The 24,141-nt window shown below is 44.6% G+C and overlaps 1 protein-coding gene across 1 annotated transcript in view; it reads left to right on the top strand.

Annotated features, from left to right (window-relative positions):
- CDNF (cerebral dopamine neurotrophic factor) overlaps nucleotides 1-24,141 on the top strand; it is a 70,716-nt gene that overhangs the window by 29,293 nt on the left and 17,282 nt on the right. Inside the window, exon 2 of the mRNA XM_077473869.1 lies at nucleotides 11,884-12,011. Coding sequence (XP_077329995.1) covers nucleotides 11,884-12,011 — 128 coding nt within the window. The remainder of the gene's footprint in view (nucleotides 1-11,883; nucleotides 12,012-24,141) is intronic.

The following is a 24,141-nucleotide window of genomic DNA, read 5'->3' as shown; positions in this document are numbered from 1 at the left end:
GTTTGAAGAAGCATATGACTCACTCCATGTGACAGCTCTGGACCAATCAACACTGTCACATAGGGAGTCCAAAGCCCTGTGTGCTACAACTCCCTTACACAGAGCTCCCTGAACCGAGTGGCACATATTTTGGATGCGTAATTGATTTTTTTAAACTTTTACATTTAGCTTGGCATAAAGCAGAACTACACTATATCTGAGCACTACAAACCAAAAATGCTATTTAATTAATTTATGTTATTCAAAGCAAAATTCAATTTTTCATTTTGCTGAGAATTCACTTTGATAAACTCCCCCTAGAATTTCTGGGTGCTGCCATCTTCAGTAAGGGCAGATGATTAATGTAGCATTTACTTCCTGGAATCCATCTGCCCTTTAACTCAGCAAACCACACCTTCCCTCCTGAAGACCCCTGGGATGTATGACATCATTTGCCTAGGTATAAACAAGACGAAGGATAAATCCAAGGGATAAAACCAAGCTTAACTTACCGACCAGCCCGCAGACAACCAATTAAACCTGTCTAACAGTATGCGTTAAAAGCAGGGGCTTAGTCTGCGTACATTTGCAAATTCTTGCGTAAGCCATAGAGCCTCATCATGGCACCCTGGTATCTGTGGTACCTAGCACTAACTTATAAGGGTCCCCACAGTGAAGGCACATGTATTCTGATGGATAGGTGAGATTCGGTGGACTGAAGGGGAGCCACCACTTCTTAAAGGTACAGGGGCACACTGAACACCTAGGATATAGCACAATGGCTGCTAAGGTGTCAGTGCGTTGCCAAAAACATGACAGTGATACAAAAAAAGACCCCACTTGTCCTCATCTATAGCTGGCCATCCCAAATCATTTGGTATCATCATTTGCCTAGGCCTGGAAACCAGAAAGTAACAAAAAAAAAAAATGTAAAAAATAAATAAAGTGTAAACAATGCTCTGAACCTGTTTCCCGGACTCTCCTACCTGTAAATAATTCTGTCACATGCGATCCCTAACCTAACTAATACACTTCTGTGCTGATGTATGTTACCCAGACATATTCTACTATTGTCAACATTCCAAAAAAAGCCTGTGAAAAAAGTTGTAGCCAGCAACAATTAAGAAATATGCCATGTGAAAAACACATGCAGCTTATTACTGTATCACCATATTTTTCTACCTACATAAAATCCAGTAACGGTTTACATCTACTTTAACCTTGCCAGTGCCTACAAACACTCTGCTAACATCTCGCTATGCTGTTTGTCATCAGCACTCCCTAGTGTTAGCAGCCTTGATCTGCTACCAGCTCCTACCAAGCTGGCCAAGTGCACCTCTGCTTTTCTTCTTCTGATAAGGTACGCACATCTCTGTTTTGAGGGAAACTCCACCCAATAGTTACTCACATTCTCCAGGCCTGAGGCCCACTCTATAAATAAAGTAATGTCCACACGAGTGGCCTTTTAACATTTTACAGAGTAACAGGTCCACAAGTCCATACAGAAGCTGCTTCAACTTCAAGTGTCAGAAGAGCAGTACAGCAGACATCAGTGCAATAAACGTAAACTCAAAGTCCAGCCTCACCAATGCCCATCATGCAGCCTCCCCAGTGCCCATTAATGCAGCCCCACTGATTGTGTGAAAAAGATTATAAAAATTTCATATGGGTACAATGTTGCATGACCGCGCAATTGTCATTGAAAGTGTAAGCCCTTTTACATACAGTTGGACATTCAGATCAACAAATCCGTCAGATTTTTTCTGACCGATTTTGTCCGAAACTGGTGTTGCATACACGCGGTCGGACAAAGTTGTCGGAAAATCTGATCGTTCAGAGTGTGATGACATTCGTTCGTTCTGACGGTACAAAGTTCAGGCTAGTAGCCAATAGCTTTGGTCTCATAATTTGATCTGAGCATGCGTGGCACTTTGTCCGATTGGAATTCTCTATAAACGATCGGAAAAAGTCTGATCGGATCATGTTGTCGGAAAATTTTATATCCAGCTCCGATACTTTGTTGGTTGGACATTCCGACGGAAAAAGTCAGATGGAGCCCACACACGGTCGGATTATCCGACAACACGGTCCGATCGAACGTTCGTGTGTACAAGGGCTAAGAGTGCTGAAAGTTGGCCTGGGCAGGAAAGGGGTAAGAGTGTCCAGTAGACAAGTGGTTAAACATGTATTTATTGCTTGTTAAAAACATATAAATATTTGACTGTCCATAGATAAATAAAACTAGCCACAGTTTTACTAATAGATTATAAAGCCTAGGATACATACTGCCAGAATGTGCAAAAAGGGGCGCAGAAATTGAGAAGGCTGAGAGGAGTACATAGAGCACTAGGTGTGGTTCACACTTAAGGAGGAACTTTAGTCAAAAAATGAAGTCCTGCTAGATCACTTCATGCTGGCTAGTGATGGACGAACTTCCAACGGGACATTTCAGTGAACCGCCAAAGTTGTCAAAAGTTCGCGAACCACAAGGTTCGCGGCGGGCCCCATTGACTTTAATGGCAGACGAACCTTAAAAACCTCCAGGTCATATTTTCAGCCACAAAATACTTACTAGCTGTGCACACATAGTCCCACAACATGGACAATGACATAAAAGTATTAAGTGAATCTGGGATCGACAATGACAAGCATTCTTTTTTTATATGTGAAATTTTGACAATTCAGGAGCGCATGAGGGCCATGGAGGAGAGGCAAGGTCAGGGCAGGCTATGAAGGGGGTGCAGGAGATGATCAGTGCCACAGTCAGGGCAGCGCAGTCCTATGCCAGTGTCCAGGTGTGCCAACCTGTGCTTGAGCCCCTTCCTCTGCCTGGCCCTTACCCCCACCTATGCAGGGCTCCACTGCGGTGGTCCGGAGGTGCCAGTCCAGTGCTGATCCTCAGCCATGGTGCTGGCACTGCCTGCTGATTGGCTTCTCTGCTGCTATCTCCCTCACTGTCTGAAACCAGCACCGCAATAGAGACTGAGCACTGACACCAGCACCGTGATAGAGAGCACTGACACCAGCACCGAGATAGAGAGCACTGACACCAGCACCGAGATAGAGAGCACTGACACCAGCACCGTGATAGAGAGCACTGACACCAGCACCGTGATAGAGAGCACTGACACCAGCACCGTGATAGAGAGCACTGACAGCAGCACCTCCCTACACTGAGAAACGACAGCTGCAGAATCGGTCAGCAGCACTGCATGCAGTGCACTATAATATGCTTTCTATATTTGAAAGGAAGTATATTACACGTGTAGTCCAACCCTATACACCTATACCAGTCCTTAAAAGGACCTTTGTGGACCTAGTAGCTAGTGATTTACAGACTGTCCCTGCTCCAAACACCAAACTGTCCCTCAGTCCCTACACTGATAAAAGACAGCTGCAGAATCGGTCAGCACTCAGCAGCACAGCAGTCAGCAGTGCACCATAATATACTTTCTATATTTGAAAGAAAGTATATTATACGTGTACAACCCTATATACTGTACACCTATACCAGTCCTTAAAAGGACTTTTGTGGACCTAATAGTAATAGCTAGTGATTAAACTGACTGTCCCTGCTCCACACAGCGTCCTTTCCCTACAATGACAAAAGACAGAATGTAAAATGGCCGCCAGATCAGGTCTATTTATAAGGTAGGGGGTATGTCCCATTGTCCATGTGCTGAAATGTCTCAATTGGCTGTCCTGTACCCCACGATGGATGTGTCATGGGTCAAAGTTCTTCACAATGTAAACGCATATTTCCGCCGCGCGAACGGCACCAGAAGTCCGCCGGTTTGGCGAATCGCGAACGAGCAAAATTCGCCGCGAGCCGACCGCCGGGCAAACCGCAAGGCCATCTCTATTGCTGGCCCCTTTTGCAGGTGTAGCTACAGTATCTCACAAAAGTGAGTACACCCCTAATATTTTTAAAAATATTTTATTATGTCTTTTAATGTGACAACACTGAATAAATGACACTTTGCTACAATGTAAAGTATTGAGTGTACCGCTTGTATAACAGTGTAAATGTCAGGTCATTTGGGGCCAGGTGACACATCGTTGGGGTCAGGAGTGCACCGCTAAGGTAGTGGACCCTATGGCTGACTGCTGCGGATGGAGCTCTGGGTCGTTCAGGAAAGCAGGTCCTCTGGAGTGCCAACACGGATCACACTGGAAGCTAGAGCATGAGATTCCCCCGGGGGCGTGGAGTCTAAGGGCCAGCAGGTGTTCATCGGGGGCCCCTAATGGTGGGAATGGACTTCGCTGCAACTGGCTCCAGGTTGTGGCCCCCAGGGTCTCCCAGCTCATGCTCACAGTAGGCTACTGGAGGATAGAGAGGAAGCAGTAGACTGTAACAACAAGGGATAGTCAAGAGATAAGCTAAATGGTCGAGGCAACGAGCAGACAGGGATAGTAAAGAACATGCCAAGAGTCAGGGTATGAAGAAGTCAGGGATAGTCAAGAACAAGCCAAGGTCAGTAAACAGAATCAGATGTAGAGCACATGGCAAGACATAGACAGTAAGCCAAACACACAATATTGCTCGGGCAAGGCAGGCTTGGAGAGCACGGTGTTAAATAGTGTATCCTGTAGAGGCTAGGGTGGAGCCACGCTGAGGGAAGATTACTTAACCATGCAGGTGTGAGAGTGCAGGCCCTATGGCTGATACACAGACGACCAATGCCTTGCTAAAGAAGCTGAGGGTAAAGGTGATGGATGTGTCAAGCATGTCTCCAGACCTAAACCCTATTGAGCATCTGTGGGGCATCCTCAAATGGAAGGTGAAGGAGCGCAAGGTCTCTAACATCCACCAGCTCTGTGATGTTGTCATGGAGTAGTGGAAGAGGACTCCAGTGGCAACTTGTGAAGCTCTGGTGAACTCCATGCTCAAGAGGGTTAAGGCAGTGCTGGAAAATAATGGTGGCCACACAAAATATTGACACTTTGGGCCCAATTTGGACATTTTCACTTAGGGGTGTACTCACTTTTGTTGCCAGCGGTTCCGACATAAATGGCTTTGTGTTGAGTTTTTTTTTTTTAGGGGACAGCAAATTTACACTGTTTTACAAGCTGTACACTCGCTACTTTATGTTGTAGCAAAGTGTAATTTCTTCAGTGTTACCACATGAAAAGATATAATAAAATATTTACAAAAATGTGACGGGTGTACTCCCTTTTGTGAGATACTGTATGCAAAACAATAAAAAATAAGTGCCTATACTATTTAAAATCCAGTAATACACTGTCTCACCCTGCTCTGCACATGCTCAGTTGCTCTCCATTTTTAGGCACTGCTGAGTTTGTAGAGGCCGATCTGCTGACAGCCTTAAAGCAGAATTAAAGTGTTACTAAACCCAGGACCCTGCATTTACTATCTGGTCTGCCACAGCACACAGAATATGGAAATGCAATTATTTAGTAAATATAAACTGCTAAATACCATTTCTCATCAGTAGTATGTAGCAGTCTTGTGACTATCAGTGTCCAGCTGAGCACCGGGTAAAGCTTTTAGGAGGAGTTTTCTGAATGTCCTATGAAACTGCAAGACTCCTGACCCTCTGCCTGGACAGTGCTGATTGGCCCTGCGCTGATCACATGCAAGAAACCCCCCCCCCCCCAAAAAAAAACTCTCTAGCAATATACACCTAACTGAGCATGTGCAGCCTGACTCCATAGGCTCTGTGTTATCAGGAAATTATCAGGGGACAGTGGGAGGAGGGGGGATCAGAGAATACCAAATAAAACAGCCTTTTTACACAATGCAGGGGATTAACACCTTCGATTCCATAGTGAGTATAACAAGCATGCTTTACTGCATATACAGACTAATTTTACTGTTGTGGGTTTAGTAACACTTTAAATACTCCCTTTACTGCCAAGGAAGCTGCTTCTGTTTGTTCTGCAATTGCCATGGTGCTGCACATGTGATCAGTTATAACACCAGACATTTGATGGTTTGACAATTTGATTGAGGACACAAGTAACTGTTTTTTACATAGTTACATTGTGTCTGGTTGAAAATAAAGACACAAGTCCATCTAGTGCAACTATTTTTTTTAAACCATTAAATGGATGTGTGGGTTATCCTATGTTTCATTTTAAGGGTGCATAATGAGGAGTGGTTACATACAAGAGGAGTTTGAATTGTGCAGTTGTCAAATCTTTGGGGGTTTTGTTTAAAAGGACCCTGTGGCATATTTTAGGATGATGATCAGGAAAAAGTATAGAGTTTTGATTTTTCCTTTAATTTGCTAAATGTGCCTACTCTACTCTACGAAGCCAGTGACTCAGAAAGCACCGAAGACAGTGGTACAGCAAAATAGTCTTACAGTTATCATTTCCATAGGGAGGTCAGAGATGGAAGCCCCCCCCATTTATCTGGGTTGACAGATATATTATAAGTTCTGTAACGAGATGACGACGTTTTCTCTTCAAACCGGTATTAACTGCATACGTTCATTTTCTTCACCAGCAAAGCTGGTTGGATCTGCTTAGATCCAGTGATGTACAGCACATTACAGATACGTATAACATCACTGTAATATTGGCAGGCACTTAATTATTACTGGCAACGAAACACAAGAAGACTGACACTAATGTCACACAGATGTATTACAGTGCTGCATTCTACAGACATAAAATAATGACTTTGTGAACTCTCTATAAAGTCACTACACATGAAACATCTTTTCCTATCACAGGGCAAGTATTGTACTTCAAGGTTTCTTGCAGTTATGACTTTTGCATTTGCTTTTGCGTTCAAAGAGAATCTTATATGAAAGGGAAGTTTGCTTGTAAAAACCTTATGTACTAAATTTGGTCAAGTGTTAAAGTGATTTTAAAGCAGAACTTCACGGCATCTGAGCACCACAATCCAAAAACCCTGTATGATTAATTTTTAATTTTTAATATTCAAAGCAAACTCATGGGTGAAGTTATATATCCGCTTCATCCATGTTGAAAAACACCTCCAAGCATTTCTGTTCATGGGCATCCTGAGTAAGGACACAAGATTCATTTAGCATTTACGTCCTGAAATTCATCTTCTCTTAGCTCAGGGGTCTCCAAACTTTCTAAACAAAGGGCCAGTTTAGACTTTGGGGGTGGACTGTGGCTAGCGGGATTGAAAATTGTCCTGACATCAGTGGGAGCAAACATCACCACATTTGGTATAAGGTGGAGGAATAGTGCCCCATCGTTGGTATCATTGGGAGTAATAGTGCCCATTGTTGGTGTCCATGGGAGAAATGGTGCCCCATTTTTGGTGTCCATGGGAGAAATGGTGTCCCATTGTTGGTGTCCCTTGGAGAAATGGTGCCCTGTTCTTGGTGTCAGCCGAATAATGTCTTGCGTATCAGTGGGAGAATAGTGCCCCAAGGGCCGGATAAAGGCAAGCAAAGGGCCGCAATTTAGAGACCACTGCCTTAGCTTAAGCATGCAGGCAGGAGGGTGTGCTTAGCTAAGAATAACCCCCCTCCCCTCCTGAAGACTACTGGGATGTATGGTATAATTTGCCTAGGCATGAAAACTAGAAAGTAACTGAAGAAAGGTAAAAAAAAAAGTTTAAAACAAGCAAATATAATATACTTTCCTATCTCTTTACCAATGCTAGCAGTATTAGGATTACAAATAGCCAGTGTTGACAGAGGGTGAAGCTTTGCTTTAATGTCACTTTTTTGTTGATAAATGAGCTGCTAATACCACTTATATGCTCTGTTTTTATCATTTTTCTTCTCTGAGCTTCTACTTCATACTGCCCATCCATTACTGCCTTCTCTGAATTGACAGGCATTTTAACCCTTGTTTTCTCTACCCAAAACTAGAGAAAATCTTCAAAGGTGTACCACTTAAAATGATATAACAATTAATTTGTAAAAAGAAATGTCCATATAAAACTCTTATAATTATTTGATTGGTTAATAAAAGTAACACCACTGGGGGATTATTCAAATAACAATTTTAAGTGTAATAACCAATAAAAAAAAATAGTGTACTATATTTGTTGAAGATTATATTAGTGAAGATTTATAGATGATGGCTTATGATTGGTTTATAGCATTTCTCTTTGTGATCAGCTCTTGCAAAACGAAACCTGGTGGATAATCTGCCAAAATCCACTTGACTGCTTTGTGTTATTTGGGGGATACAGACTTTGTGTAGTGCCTCCCAGGTGCTGCCAGAATCATTCAGTCCACTTTGCCTGCTGTTTTTATTTAGTGCAGAAAATAAAACTTTCAATATAAATAATGAGATTACTTTGTAATGGTTCCCATAAGTAAATATCTTACCACAGTAAGCTTGAAGATAAAAGAAAACTGTGGAGGATTACAATTTCTAGCTCTTACTAAAACCCAACTTTCAGCGTAACATATTGGATTTCCCATCACTTTTCCTCCTAGTGAGATTTGCAGACAGGGAACACAGTGAATTTCCCCTTCAGGGTCATAGGCAGCAATCAAAACTGGACCAAAACATTTTTTTTTGTAAACTTTTGGTAGAAGTTGTCCTTTAGGACATGCCTCAATGCCTTGTGTGCAAGTAACCGGGTCCAATACGTCTACTATCCCCGTTCCAGATATCTTCATTGCCTGGCCCTGACTTGTGCTGCAAGCATTTCTTTCTAAAGTTTCCCTGCCTGGTGGACTTCACCCTTTGCATGTGTGCCGCAGCTCCATTCATTGATAAGGAGAGAAGTACTCACAGGGGCCTTGAGTGGTCCTTTGTAGTACAGCTTTTGTCAAATGGAATGAATGGGGCTGCAAGGTCAAGATGACCTGGCAGGGAGCGGGGAGAAGAGAAGAGAGTCATTGCAGATGGGCACAGCTCCGGATTGAGAGCGGGGTCAGGTAAGTATAAGGAGATGAAAGGATGATACACATACACAATTTTTTTTTTACCTTAACCTCCCTGACGGTAATCCCGAGTGTGGCTCGAGGTGGATTTTCAGTACCAAAAGTGGTAACCCCTGAGCCACACTCGGAATCGCATCACAGGATCCAGGAAGAGGTTACTTACCTTGTCCCCAGGATCCTGCAATGTCTCCCCGCTGTGTGTGTGCGAGCCGTGTCCTCCGCCGGATCTATTACAGTCCAAAGCTCTGTTCCCTGCGAGCGTTCCAATGCATGGGGATGGAGAATGGCGCCAAATTCAAAAAGTAAAAAACACAATACATATACAGTACACTGTAATCTTACAGATTACTGTATCAATTTATTTAACCTCCCTTTTGTCCCTAGTGTTTTTTCCAGTGCCCTGCATGCAGTTTTATATCATATACTGTTCTTTCTGCCTGGAAACTGGAAATTGTCCATAGCAACCAAAAAGTGTCCCTTTACATCAAAAGTGGTTTTAGACCAGCTAGAAAATAATAAATAAATTAGAATCACTCGCAGAATTGAGCGATAGTAATTTGTGGGGAAATCCGTCATTGAACACTGAAAGTAATGACAGCTACAATTCTGCAACTGAGGAAATTTCAGTACTTTTGATTTGATTACATAATTGAATAACTTTTATTATTATTATATTATTATTTGTTATAATTATTTGTAGTTATTTATTATATTATAATTTATGATTTTATTTTTCAAACTTTATCATACCCGGGATGTCTACTAGACTCTTGTTTGGACAGATATAAGTGAGTTATTACAGGCCTACAATATAAAACTCCAAATTTCCATGGAAAATAATTGTACCACTTTCAGCATCAAAAATCGGACATAATCATACCGCCAGGGAGGTTAATGCAGGGAATGCATTACCGTACTAAACCCACAACATTAAAATCAGTTTGTATATGCAGCATAGCATGCTTGTTATACTCACTGTGGAACTTAAGGTGTTAATCCTCTGCATTGTGTAAAAAGGCTGTTTTATCCTGTATGCAAAGATCCTCCCCCCCTGCACTGTCTCTCTGGGGAAGTCCAGCTAAAGCCCCATACACACTATCAGATTTTCTGCTGAGTTTTTCCTTCAGATTTACCAAAACCATGTAGTAGAAGGGCCTGCCTGATTGCATACAAATTGAAACTCCTAAGGTTTGACCTCATATTATATGGTTTTGGTAAATCTGAAGACAAAAATCTGCAGAAAATCTGATAGTGTGTATGGGGCTTAAGACAGGCAGGGTAGCCGATCTGCACATGCTCAGTTGTGCCTTTTATGCTGGTGAGAACATTTACTTGTTCTCAGAGCTAGCCAGGTCACATGATATTGACATCACACATGTGAGCGTGTAGACAGGCTGTAGTCGAAATCTCCTCCTACCTGAACTCTCAGCACTGGACAAACTGTGCAGTTTATCATGTAACCATGGTATACAGATCATCCAAAAAGTGTATAGTGGCAATATTATAATGTAAAAATAATATTTATAAGCTGTGGGCATTGTGTGTGTGTGTGTGTGTGTGTGGGGGGGGGGACTATTTTCATATTACTGGGTTTAGTAACACTTTAAGAAAAACTGTACAGCTCTGAGCAGGGACATTTTTTTCCCCTACCTCTAAACTCCCCTGCATGTTAGCCTACGTGTCCATGCACTTATAGGGGTTGATTTACTAAAGGCAAATAGATGGATAGATTTACTAAAGCTGGTGCACTCAGAATCTGGAGCAGCTGTGCATGGTAGCCAATCAGCTTCTAACGTTACCTTGTTCCATTAAGCTTTGACAATTTAAACCTGGAAGCTGATTGGTTTCTATGTAGAGTTTTACCAGATTTTGCAATCAGTTTTAGGCTGGGTTCACACTGCTGTGGCTAGGAGACCCGGATGTGATTCGCACCGCACTGCAGTGCAAATCACATCCGATCTCTGTGCGATGCGAGTTCAGCCATACAGATAGTATGGCTGAATTCGCATCGCACCCGCTTCAAACTCGCACAGGACCCTTTTTTTGGTCCGCAGCAGAATCGGATCGCATGGGTGTTCACACCATGCGATCCCATTCCTGTCCGAGTTTGCAGATTGCACTGCGATATGTGAACTGATCTGGGGGTGTCATTAACATTTCACTGACACTCCCAGCAGTCCGCATAGGGCAGTGTGAACTGCCGCCGGGAGGCATGCGATGCGGGAACCTGCTGCGGATTCGCGGCGTTCCCGCATCGCTTCAGTGTGAACCCAGCCTTAGTGAATAACTCCCAGACTGTGCACTTTGCAAAGTGCAGTTGTCCAGGAGCTTAGTAAATGAGCAGAAGCTGTGCTGACTTCCATCATCCAATCATGTGCAAGCAAAAATTCTGTTCTTTTAAATTTTCCCCGCACGTGATTGGGTGTTCTTTGCAAAGTGAAGCCTTACCTCATTTACTAAGCTCTGGAGCAATTGCACTTGCAGAGCGCAACTGCACTTTGCTAAATGCACAGTCTATTTGCCTTTAGTAAATCAACCCCTATGTGTGCATGGACGCATACAGGGCTGGACTGGGACAAAAATTTGTCCCTGGACTTCATCCAGACCAGCCCACTTTAATTTTGCAAACAAGCACAAAAACAGTATATAAAACTATATGCAATTGTGAAAAAAACATAAGTAGCATAACATAAGGAGTCCTCAATAACCTCTTTTATTATTTCACTTATTCTCCTCTTTATTTTTCTCATCTTTCTCACATCACTGTGTGAAGTTGAGGGCGAGCCGCGCAGCCATTACTTTGTCACTGAAACCGGCCCACTGAGCCATCGGCCCACTGGGAAACTCCCTGTAGTCCCAATGGGCAGTACATGCCTGGACGCATAGGTTAACATGCAAGGGAGTTTAGAGGTAAAGGAAAAAAAATGTATGAGGCCCCTAGGAGCAGCTGCAAAAATGTCCAGTGTGTATGAGGCCTTAGAGAAGTCCTATGAGACTGTCCTACAAATTATGTGATTTTGAATTAAGCACATTTCTTTTTTCCCTTCTTTAGTTTGTAAGGAGTATCTGCAGAGATTTTACCAGTCTTTATTGGAAAAAAAATGTGAATTTACTCCGACTGCCATAGAGAAAGAATTATTCAACACATGTAGAGATGCTACAGGAAAAGAGAACCGCCTGGTAAGAATCAACATGTTATTTTTTCTGTGGCCAAATCTTTCAGCAAAGCTTTGCTTCGAAGTGTTCTTGGCAAAGTGACAAACATGTCCCAGGCACTTTGATGTGTAGTAGAATATGCAAACTTTTGTTCCATTTTGCAAAGATACAGAAAGCAGGTAGCTTACTAAGAAAATCATTTTCCTTTCTGAATGCCAGTATCTACACCTCATAATTTATTAAACTAAGAGCCAGTTTACACCACTTGCAGTCCAGTATGTTTTTTTTATGCATCAAAAACGCATGGAAGGTAGGTTATATGATTTCCAATGGCAGTTCACACCAGTGCTTGCAGTTCCAGTGCGTTCCAGAAAAAAAAAGTAGCACATGCTGCATTTTTCCTGCACTGGACTGTACTTGAACGCTGCAAAAAGCATCACAAATGCACTGGAACGCGCACAAAAAAGCACCAAAAATGCACTGGAACACACATGTCTTTATTTAAGATTAAGAAAAAAGAGGGGGGAAAAACTGGATCGCATCAAAAATGCATCAAAAACGAGCATGCAGAAAAGCATTTGGAATGCATCCAGACTGCGTTTCTATGGTGTGAACTGGCCCTATAAACTATGTAATATAAATCAACTTACAATTATACAATTCTATGTGACTGCATTATTCACTGTTAAAATAAGGATAATATTTTTCCCAATATAATATTTAAAAAAAAGTAAATAATTTCGGTGCCAAACCTAGATTTTTCATTAAAAAAAAAACAAATGTGCTTCTATTATTAGTTTCTTGAACTATGACAAGAATGCTTAAAAGGGGCAAGAAAGGGGGCTTTTGATTAAGCCATAGTTCCATTCAATTGGAAGCTGTTGCAAGGAGCATAGGGAAAGCTGTCAAACTTAAAGGTGTTGTAAACCCTCGTGTTTTTTCACCTTAATGCATTCCATGCATTAAGGTGAAAAACCTGTCACTCAGCAGCCCCCCCGAGCCCCCGTTATACTTACCTGAGCCCTGTGTTTCCCACGACGGGAACAAGCACACCAGCTCCAGGCCGATATCTCGTGTCCTGATTGGATAAATTGATAGCAGCGCAGCCATTGGCTCCCACTGCTGTCAATCAAATCCAATGACGTGGGGGCGGGGCCGAGTCCTGCTTTCTGTATCAGTAGACACAGAAGCAGAACATGGGAGTGCGCCCGCATGGATGTCCACAAAGGAGAGCGCTTCTCCGACGGCGAGAAGAGAGGAGGGGCCAGGAGCGCCGCTGAGGGGGAAGAAAAGGAGGATCGCAGCCACTCTGTGCAAAACCAACTGCACAGCGGAGGTAAGTATGACATGTTTGTTTTTGTTTTTTTAGAACCTTTACAGCCCCTTTAACAAGACAGATTAAGGTTGTTGCTGTTTGGGAAAGCCACCCCTTTGCTGCCTTCTTTTTTTTTTCATTCATTAGGATTTTTGTGGTTGATTTGAGGTCAGAGGTCACTTTTAGCTGATGTCTTGTCCATAGCATTTTTTTTTTTTTGCTCTGAATCTTTCCATTTGAAAAACAAATTTTTGTCTCTAGTACATTTGGGCTTAGGTTTGCTAATTATAATTGTCCTGCTGCTGGCCAGTCTTACACTGCTAAATTATCTGCAGTCTCTTAATTCTTGAAGTAAAACACCTGCCTGTACGTGTTGTCTTTTTTTTAATCAACCAGGTTTATTTCGATTTACAGTGCATACACGTTATAGAGTACATTTACAAAAATGGTACATATCGTACAAATCCTCAAATAGCAATTGTATAACCATCTCAAATCTTCGATATCACATCACGTTTTATGCATGAAATAAATAAAGCAAAAAGGTACCTTGTGTCAGTGTTTTGGGTTGCTTCACTACCCATGGGCCGGAAGATCTATGTGTCATTTACATTACTATGTGTTGTGCAAAAGCAGGCTATGAACACGTGCTAGACTCCTGCAGCCACCTGTCCCAGATTTTGTAGTATTTCTCAAGACATCCTCTATTGGTGTATATACATTTTTTGTAGGGGAGGGTGTTGTTTATTTCTACTTTCCATTCTGCAATGCTCGGGGGACAAGTCCTCATCCATTTCCTAGCTATTGTCTTCCATGCTATGAATAGCGTCTCCTGTAGAAATGTCTTCATGTACCTGTCGGTCGAGTCTGGGAAGAGTCCCAAAAGGCACATTTTTGGGTCTAGCTTGGCCGGAGAGACCATTTCGTCATGGAGGAATCTTACTATCTGTGTCAATAGTCCATGTACTTTGGGGCATGACCACAGTAAGTGAATGAATGTTCCTGTCTCCCCTCCACACATTTGGCACAAAGTGGACTGGGAGCCTCTGTACCTGGCAACCCTGAGGGGGGTAAGGTATGCTTGATGGATCATGTAAATTTGGGTCAGCCTGTCCGAAAGTTTTGGTGAAACCCACTTACAGAATTCCAGAGATTCCTCCCATTCCCCGTCCTCGATAGGTCCCACCGCCCTTTCCCAGCGAGGCTTAAGTCCATAAGCTATTTTAGTTGCTACTGGGGTGGAGAGTAGGTTGTAGAAGGCTGAAATTAGTTTTTGAGGATCAGTGTTTTTGATGATTGCCATGATGACATTTGAAGTGGGCTTAGGGGGGGAAAATGGGAATTGAGTGCGGGTTGCATGTTTGACTTGCAGATATCTAAAGAACATATGATTGGGAAGATTGTACTCCTCTTGGAGTGTGTGGAAGGTTTTTAGAGTCCCATTGGTAAGTAAATGATGGAGATAGAAGATTCCATAGGTGGACCAGCAATCTACATCAGGGATTTGCCAGATATGTGGTGAAGTCGTTATATTGGGGAATCTCTAGTTTAGCGGAGGCAATGTCCCATATGCGTCTGTATTGATGCAGTAGGGCCAGCTCCCCAGTCCTCAAACCAGTATTTCCGGTGTTTATTGTTATCGCATAAATAGGGTCTTTAGTGTATCTGGCCCACCTGGGGCACATCAGCTGGAGGAACCTCTACCTGTCTGTCTTGTCAATGTGGTATAGTTGTGACAATTGGGACGAAATATAGTATAGGTTGAAATCTGGTAGTGCCATACCTCCCAGGTCAGGTGGGTTTTTTAGCGTCTGCCATGCCAGTTTGTGTCTGTTAGGACCCCATACGAAAGGTTTGAGGAGACCTTCTAGAGTCTTGAAGTATTTCAAAGGTAAGTATGTTGGGGAGTGCCATATAACATATAATACTTTGGGAAGTAGAACCATTTTAATTAAGTTTATTCAGCGCCATACCCCCAGTGGCAGGCGAGCCCAGGTCCTCAGCTTAGTTTTCACATAGGACATAAGGGGTTCAATATTGAGATGTACAAAGTCTGTCGACATTCTGGATACATGGATCCCGAGATATTTGATGGTACTAACTCTCTGGAGTGGCAGACTGGCCTGTGACTCGATGGTACTAACTCTCTGGAGTGGCAGACTGGCCTGTGAATCGGTTGGTGGGAAACTGTCTATTGGTAATATTTGCGATTTTTTCCCAGTTAATTTTTAAACCCGAGAAGGTCCCAAATTGTTCAATTGTATGTAGTGCCACATGCAAGGAGGATCCCGGATCTGCCAAGTATAAAACGGTGTCATCTGCGTACATCCTGATTTTTTCAATCAGATTACCTGAGCATAGTCCCTTGATTTCTGGATTATCCTAGATGGATATGGCTAGCGGCTCAGCAGCCAGGGCGTATAACAACGGCGAGAGAGGGCAGCCCTGCCTTGTGCCCCTGGTGAGCTCAAACTGCTTGGAGGGCCATCCGTTCGCCGTCACCCTGGCTGTGGGCGACTGATACAACAGTTGTACCCATTTAATTAATTTAGGGCCAAAGCCATACCCCTCCAAACATTTCCACAAGTACTCCCATTCCACCGAGTCAAAGGCTTTCGCCGTGTCCAAAGTCACCACCAACCTAGATCCTACCTCCATGTGTAGCCTGTAGGTTGATTAACAATTTGCGTAGGTTAAAGGATGTGTTGCGACTCGGCATGAATCCCGCCTGGTCGACATGTATTAAGGAAAGGATAACTTTGTTCAATCTCAAGGATAGTACCTTGGCGAGAACTTTTATGTCTACCTAGAGTAGGGAGATTGGACGATATGATTCCGGATATCCCGGGTCTTTCCCTGGTTTGGGAATGAGCACTATTACTGCCTCTCTCATGGATGGTGGTAAGGAAAAGGTTTCAAACAGGTGGTTGTATAGTGTGAGCAGTTTCGGGGTAAGAAGTTCACTGTACTGAGAATAAAACTCGATTGGAAGACCGTCTGAACCAGGGGATTTGGATCTGGCAAAACTGGCTATAGCCGTGGCTATTTCGTCTGTAGTGAGGGGTGCCTCAAGAAGGTTAAGCTGGTCTGTCGTCAGTTGAGGGAGGGTAATGCTATGTAAGAAGGCCGTTCTCTGGTCTGTTGGGTCTGTAGTCATTGTCTTGTATAAATCTGCAAAGAAGTCTCTGAATCTAGCAGTTACTCTTTGAGGATCTGTTATCTGATGGCCCTCCGGTCCATGTAGCGTGGCGACCACTGGGGGTCTATCCTCACTATGTACCAGGTAAGCCAACAGCTTGCCTGCCTTTTCTCCATGCTCAAAGAATTTCTGCTTTGTGAAAAACAGTTTTTGTCTGGCCTTTGTAAACTGAAGTTGAGTTGCCACTCTGGATTGCAGCTTGAGTCGAGCTGCTATCTCTGAGGTAGGATTAATGGCATACTCCCGTTCCGTGGAGGTTAGTTCTGCTAGCGCCCTGTCAAAGATATCTGCGGATTTTGTCTTAATTGCATTTATGTGGGAGGTAAGGGTCGCGCGCGCGTATATTTTGTATGAGTCCCAAATCGCCGCAATAGAGGCAGTTTGGTCGTTTTCCGCGAAGTATTGTTTCCATAGGTTCGGGAGCTCGTCATCGTCTGGTAGCAGGGACAACCAAAATGGGTTTAGGCGCCAAGGCTTTGGCGGTTTACCAACGGGGATGCTCAGTGAGGTCCAGTATGGGCTGTGATCAGATCGTAGTCTTGGGCAAAAGGCTGTTTCTAGTATCCGTGGCGTTAAGGTGCTTGATACAAGAATAAAGTCAATGCGGGACATGGAGTTGTGGGAAGGTGAAAAAGCAGGAATAGGCTTTTGTGAGGGGAAATTTGTAGCGCCAAGTGTCTATTAAGTGGACAGTGGAGGTCAGTTTTGAGAATTTTGTCTCCCTGTTAGCAGCATCCGTCCCCTGTGTAGCCTGGAGTCTATCTAATGCCGGCCGTAGGGTGGTATTGAAGTCTCCCATCCAGATCACTGGTATTGTGGGATGTCGGGTCATAAGGGCGAGTCCCTCGAGGATCACAGTCATACTGAATGGTGGGGGTATGTAAAAGGCCATGAGGAGAAACTGCTCGCCATATAATTTGGCATGAAGAAATACATATCGGCCCTGAGGGTCTGTAATTACTTCACATAGCTCAAAGTGCACCGATTTAGCAATTAATATTGAGACACCTCTGGCATGGGTAGTGTGCGTGGAATGGTATCCCCACCCCACCCACGGGCGTCAGAGGGCCATCTGCAGCCTCCCTTCTATATGGGTCTCCACCAATGCCACCACATCCGCCCTCTGCTTCTTTAGGAATGAGAGGGCTGCCGAGCATTTAACCTTCTCACGTAGGCCCCTCACATTCTATGTCAGGAATTTTATAGATGTCATAGCATGTCTTGTGAAAAATAACACCACGGATCATCTAGTAAAGCGGCATGGAGTATCCAGAGTAGCATTAGAAACTGACATAGATTGTACCATGCATGTGATGACCATTTAGGAGACATACCTGTTGTCGTGGTCCCCTCTTGCGATAATACATGTGCACTGAGATATTGAGAAAATAACATATATAATTAACATTCCCCTCCCCCCTCCCCACCCTACACCTACCCCCACATGTGTGGGCCTCATCCCCCGACAGTTGTAAACTAACTGTCCTTCCATAGCTTTGGTGATGGTGAACTCCAGGGTTCGGTGAGGCTGAACCTCGCTGCGTCTTATGGGCTAATGGGAAATATATTATATAGTAGGGCCAAGGTACATACTTCACCATATCAAGCACCCCTTCAGCACCTGAACATTTTCCCATAGGCAGTTCCTGAGACACCATATGCACATTTAAAAATTGCAAAAACAACTGTTGAACAACCCTCTCCCCCCTCCCCGCCTTACACCCACCCCAACTTGTGTAGGCATTATCCCTTAACAACTCTGAACTGCCAGCTGGGAAAAACAGTAACTGCACATCTAGAACGAAGATGAGGAACAGTTTTAGTCGCTGGATCAAACAGTGGTCTTGGGCCCACCACCGCAGAGGAGGATGAAAATGGGGCCTAGTTGCGTGCCCCTGCAAGTTGGTATAAAAAGGAGGCAGCTGTACGTGTTGTCTTTAGTAGATTTTGCCTATCATCCCTGATTAAAACTGTCTTGCTATAGGCCAATTTTACACTCCTTTATCCTCTGCACTATCCTATATCTTGTAGAAAAGCCCCAGCTTGTGCTCTTTGTCTCCAGTAAATTTAGGCCTCAGCATTGCTAATAAAAATTGTCCTGCTGCTAGCCAGTTTAACACCTCTGTGTCATCTGTGATCTCTTAATTCATGTGGTAAAACACCTTTTGTAGTGATAACCTACAAAGGAGAACTGGAAATTAACTGGTGCCCCCTTACCTGTCCAAAGGCTGCCCACCCTGTTACCTGCCACAGAAGCTTACTGATAAACTCAGCCTCTGGTCCAAGGGTCTATTTACTGTTTATTTCAGAACAAATCCAAAATGCAGGGAGGAAGGTTTAGGGGGCAGGACATCCAAAAAGAACAAAAAGAAAAATATTCTGTGGACAGCGTCCTGAAAATATGGCAACAACATGCCCTTTAGTAGCCACAAAGCAACACTGATAATGAAGGGAGAGACAAATAAATTGTGACTCTGTGAGAGTAGTCACTGTCTCATTGTAGCTCCATATGGTAGCTAACCCCCAGTCATAATGTTCCACAATACCCAGAGTTGGAGGGGATAGGTTCTTCTCACACTGTCCAAGTGGCAACTTTTGCCCAGCTAACCTGTAACACTCTTTAGTGAGGAATTTCTTCTCTAGCCCTGCTTCAACCAACAGGTGTCTCTTCCCAAGGCATAACACATGCTGGGGCCTAACAAAAATATCAACTTCTCACACACAGGCCTCCAACTAATAGGGGAAGCCTCCGTGGAGATTTATGGCTCATACACACAATCCGAATATCGTATGACAGATCGTACAACCTTTTTCGGTTAATAGTCGCAAGTAGAAAATTAATAGGTAAATAAAGTCCCGAAAATTCTCGTACGACAGAAAAAAAAAATCAGAATGATGTCATGTGTTGTAATATATTTGTATTGTATTTTCGGATGGCAACTGTAGTGACTAAACGAAAATTGTATGATCTGGAATCGTACAAGGAAAATTTTTGTGCATGTGTAGCGGTCAGAGGTATAGGAGACCGCAATGCAGGTTTCAAGTACGGGACAGCAGACAAGGAGGCTGAAACAAAAACCGGCTTTATTAAACAGTGAGATATAATGGCCGGAGGAGGAGGATAACAGTATTAACAATTCACAGTAGTTTACAGTAAGGCTAACTGGAATGTGGTACACAAAATGGCTTTCCCGCCAACACATGCACAGTGATACAGGCTACCCTCTTCTAATATGTCCTGCCTGATTCCCGCTTATCGGGACACGTTTCTACAACGTACTATCTCAGTAGGGACTGTACTATTCCCTATCACAATCCAGCACCGGTGCTCACTCACAGTTTGTTAGACAGCTGGAGGGTCCCTTGTCTTGGCCTCCTTCATGAGGCAGGTGAAGTCCAGTTCCTAGTGCTGCAGCTTGCCCGTCTGGGACGGATGGATGAACACAGATGCGGCCCAAAATCACCACAGCTCTCTCTCTCTGCCCGAGATGCCCGATCTTTAGCTGGATACTGCGACTCTTTATCCACACAAAGTCTCCCTCTCCTCAGGGCAGACTTGACTTTTCCTCAGCTCCGCACAGGAATCCCTCAGCTGCCCACACACTCCTCACAGTTCTCTCTCACTGCCACTTCCTGTTTCCTCTCCTCTGAAGGGTCGGCAGCAACAGTGACATCTTGTGGCTAAACTGGAAATAGCAGGCTGTATATATTATAGATGGAACACAGTGCAATATAGTTCAGTAATCCTAGGGGCTGACCCCTACATGCCTCCCCGCTTAAAGGTGGCCGTCCTCGGCCTTGCTATATAGTCCATGGGGAAGAAAAAGGGTTAAATCAATCTTTAACGGCAGCACAACATTGTTCATAATACATACAGTTAGACCAAATAAACTGATCAGCATTGTACCTGTTTGGTGGAACCCCTGCAGTAGACCTACTAGATCTCCGAAGGTCTTGTCTTTCTGTTAGGACTTGTCCTTCCTCCCTTGGAGCTGGTACTGGTTCTATAACAGGGGCTTCATCACGTGCAGAGTCAGGAACAATCCACCAGTCTTCAATATTATTCCCATCGGAAATGACAAATTCTGAGGAAGGGGCAGGGAGTGGTGTCCTCTGTGCAGGTATCCGATCTTCTGACCGACATGGCCGTAGCATATTCCTATGTAGAACCCTTGAAGCCGACTCCCCATTCTCAACACGAACTTCGTAAACTGGACCATTGGGATACACTCTCTTGATCACTTTGTACGGCTGTACCTCCCAACGCTCACTCAACTTGCCTCTGGGCCGTTTCTCTCGAACCAGCACCCGGTCTCCAGGTTGCAACGGAATCTCTTGGATGGGAGAACGGTCAGTATAAGTCTTTTCTTGCAATCTCTGGCCTACTAACCGGCAGATGGTCTGGAGTCGCTTGCGGTGTTCTTTCACCCATGAGGTGGTTGATCGCTCTATCACATCTTCTGGCTGTTCCAAATTCAATTCGACAATTTCTCGTCCGGCTCTACCGAACAGTAGCATGTATGGGGTATAGCCGGTGGTAGTGTGGACACGATTATTGTAGGCCCAGACTAATTCAGGCAGATAGTCTGGCCAGTGTGTCTTTTTGTCCTCCTCTAAGGTCCTCAGCATCTGAAGCAGAGTCCGATTAAAGCGCTCACAGGCCCCATTCCCTTGGGGATGATATGGAGTTGTCCTGGATTTTCCAATGCCATACAGTCGGTGTAACTCCTCCATCACTTTCCCTTGAAAGCATGCTCCTTGATCTGAGTGAATCCGTTTCGGGCATCCATAGACCCGGATGAAATCTTGACAGATGGCCCGAGCTGCAGACTCAGCCGTCTGGTCCCGAGTTGGAGTGACCACTGCAAACTTGGAGAAGTGGTCAATCATGACCAGGCAGTATTGTGGGCCTCTGGCTGACTGTCCCACGAGGAGATAATCTATCAGCAATACCTCCAGCGGTTCTTTGGTCTGTATGGGCTGTATGGGTGCCCTCTGCTCTGTGCTTTTAGTAAGCTCACACACTCTACACTGTCGGCAGACTTCTTCAACTACGACCTCCAGTCGTGGACAATACACATAACGCTGCAGCCACTGGTAAGTTTTGACTGGCCCGAAATGAGCTCCAAATTCATGAGCTTCCCTGGCTATCTCTAGTGCCAGACTCCTTGGTATGACAACCTGCCATCTTGCCTCCAGATCGGCAGGCTGCTGCCACTTGCGGTATAGAACAGCTCCATGAACCTCTAGTCTGTCCCATTGATGTAGAATTGACTTCATCTCAGCATCAAGATCAGCCCTTTCCTCTCTGTCTGGTTTCCTTTGCCGAGCCACCCAACCTTTTATCTGTCGCAGTCCAATGTCTTCATCTTGTATTCGCCCCCATTCCTCATTAGTTCTTGCTAATGCCTTAGGCAGGGACCGGGCCTCCCCGCTTGTCTGTGCTGCGACTGCTGGAGGTGTAAACTTGCGGAAGTCTGGAATTTCATCCTCTTCCTTTTGTTCATCAAGCTCTCCCAATGGAGTTTCAAAAGTAACCCTCGACAGACCATCAGCATTGGTATTCTCTGTAGCAGAGCGATAGCGAATTGAGAAGTCATACTTTGCAAGGCGAGCTGCCCAACGTTGCTCCAGGGCTCCCAGTCTAGCAGTATCCAGATGGGCCAGGGGATTGTTATCAGTCCGTACAAAGATTTTAGCCCCTGTAAGGTAACCGGCAAACTTCTCTGTCATGGCCCACACCAGGGCAAGGAGCTCTAGCCGGAAGGAACTATAGTTATGAGGGTTTCGCTCCGTATCCCGCAGGGACCTACTGGCATAGGCAATCACTCTTTCGTGTCCGTCCTGCATCTGTGACAACACTGCCCCGAGTCCGTAGAGACTACCGTCAGTAGATAAGAAGAATGGTTTGTCAAAATCAGCATAAGCCAAGATGGGGGCCGATGTCAGAGCCTCTTTCAAGGTCAGGAAGGCCTCCTCTTGCTTCTGTCCCCAGGGAACACTTTGACTCTTGGATTGCCCAGCAGTTCCTCTCAAAATCTCATTCAGAGGGCCCGCTATCTTTGCATAGTCTTTGATGAACCGCCGGTAGTAACCAGTCAGACCAAGGAAGGCCTTCAACTCACGCAGCGTTCTAGGCTCCGGCCATTGTTGAATGGCAGCCACTTTATTTTGGGATGGCAGCACCCCGTCTTTGGACACCGTATGGCCTAAGTACTCGATCTCCTTCTTGAAGAGATGACACTTCTTTGGCTTTATCTTCAGGCCATGGGCCCGCAGTCGCTCAAGTACCTGTCCTAATCGGGCCAAGTGTTCTTCAAAAGTAGCAGAGTACACTATAATATCATCCAAGTATATCAGGGTAGCTTCAAAATTTAGATCTCCCAGACATTTTTCCATCAGCCTCTGAAAGGTTCCTGGGGCATTAGACAGCCCAAATGGCATCCTATTAAATTCAAACAGACCCATGGGAAGTATGAATGCTGTCTTTTCCTTGTCTTGTTCAGCCACCGGTACCTGCCAGTATCCACTTGCTAAATCCAAGGTGGAGAAGTATTTAGCCCGCCCTAGGGCTGTTAGGGACTCTTCGATGCGAGGCAGAGGATATGAGTCCCGCACTGTGCACGCATTCAATCTCCGGTAATCCACACAAAATCGAATGGTGCCATCCTTCTTCTTGACAAGCACCACTGGGGCTGCCCAGGGACTTTGACTACCCCGAACCACTCCTGAATCGATCATCTGTTTCAGCAATGTCTTCACCTCTTGATACAACTTGGGTGGAATCTGTCGATATCTCTCTCGGCTTGGGGGAGTGTCCCCCGTCGGTATCTCATGTGTGATAGCATCTGTGCAACCAAAGTCATTGGCATTGCGGGCAAACGCAGCTTGATTCTCCCACAGCATGGTTTCAACTGCTCGTAAATGATCCGGACTTAGAGCTTTCACATCTATCTCCATTTGTTCCAAGATGACTGTCCCATTCCATTCTGGGGTCGGTGCCTCTGCAGGCTTTGCAGTAACTGCCAAGGTCCAAGCCGAATTGCCTATCGGAGCTAGAGTCACTTCTCCCTGACTCAGCACTTCTCCCCAATGTAGGTACACGCGAGCCAGTTCCACTCCTGGCACCAGAGAGACTTCCCGTTGTCCAACGTTTACAGCTCTTATGGGTACTCGTCCATTTTGGACTACTGCCAGTGTCCGGGCCACTAGGACATCCTGACCTAACTCTCCCAGGCCTTCAGGCTCAATGATCACCTCCATACCTTCAAGGTTGCGGGAGGTTCCCACGGGCAAAGTCAGTATAGTCTCCCGATCAGGAGGGAGGGTAAGGGTAGCCCTTCCCGGCACTCGAATATTTCCTACAGACTGATGTACTGGGACACTCTTCTGTGTCCCACAAAACCGGATTAACCGTTGAAATGCCTTTTGCGTTGGTTTGTGTGGAGTGGCATTCTTCCAATAGCCCGGCCCCCTTTTAGTGAACATAATTTGATCCAACTCTCGCAGGATATTCATGCCCATTATCACCGGTACATCTTCTTTGAAGGTTTCAGGGACCAGCAGGATACCTTTTTTTCCAACTTCCTGTCCACACAGACGTACATTCATCCATACGACACCTGTGACAGGGATTTGTT

Source organism: Lithobates pipiens, unplaced genomic scaffold, assembly GCF_037356315.1.
Source record: "Lithobates pipiens isolate NorthernLeopardFrog02 unplaced genomic scaffold, aLitPip1_a1.2 Scaffold_8, whole genome shotgun sequence".
Classification (NCBI taxonomy): Eukaryota; Metazoa; Chordata; class Amphibia; order Anura; family Ranidae; genus Lithobates; species Lithobates pipiens.
This window is presented reverse-complemented; position numbering and strand designations above follow the sequence as displayed.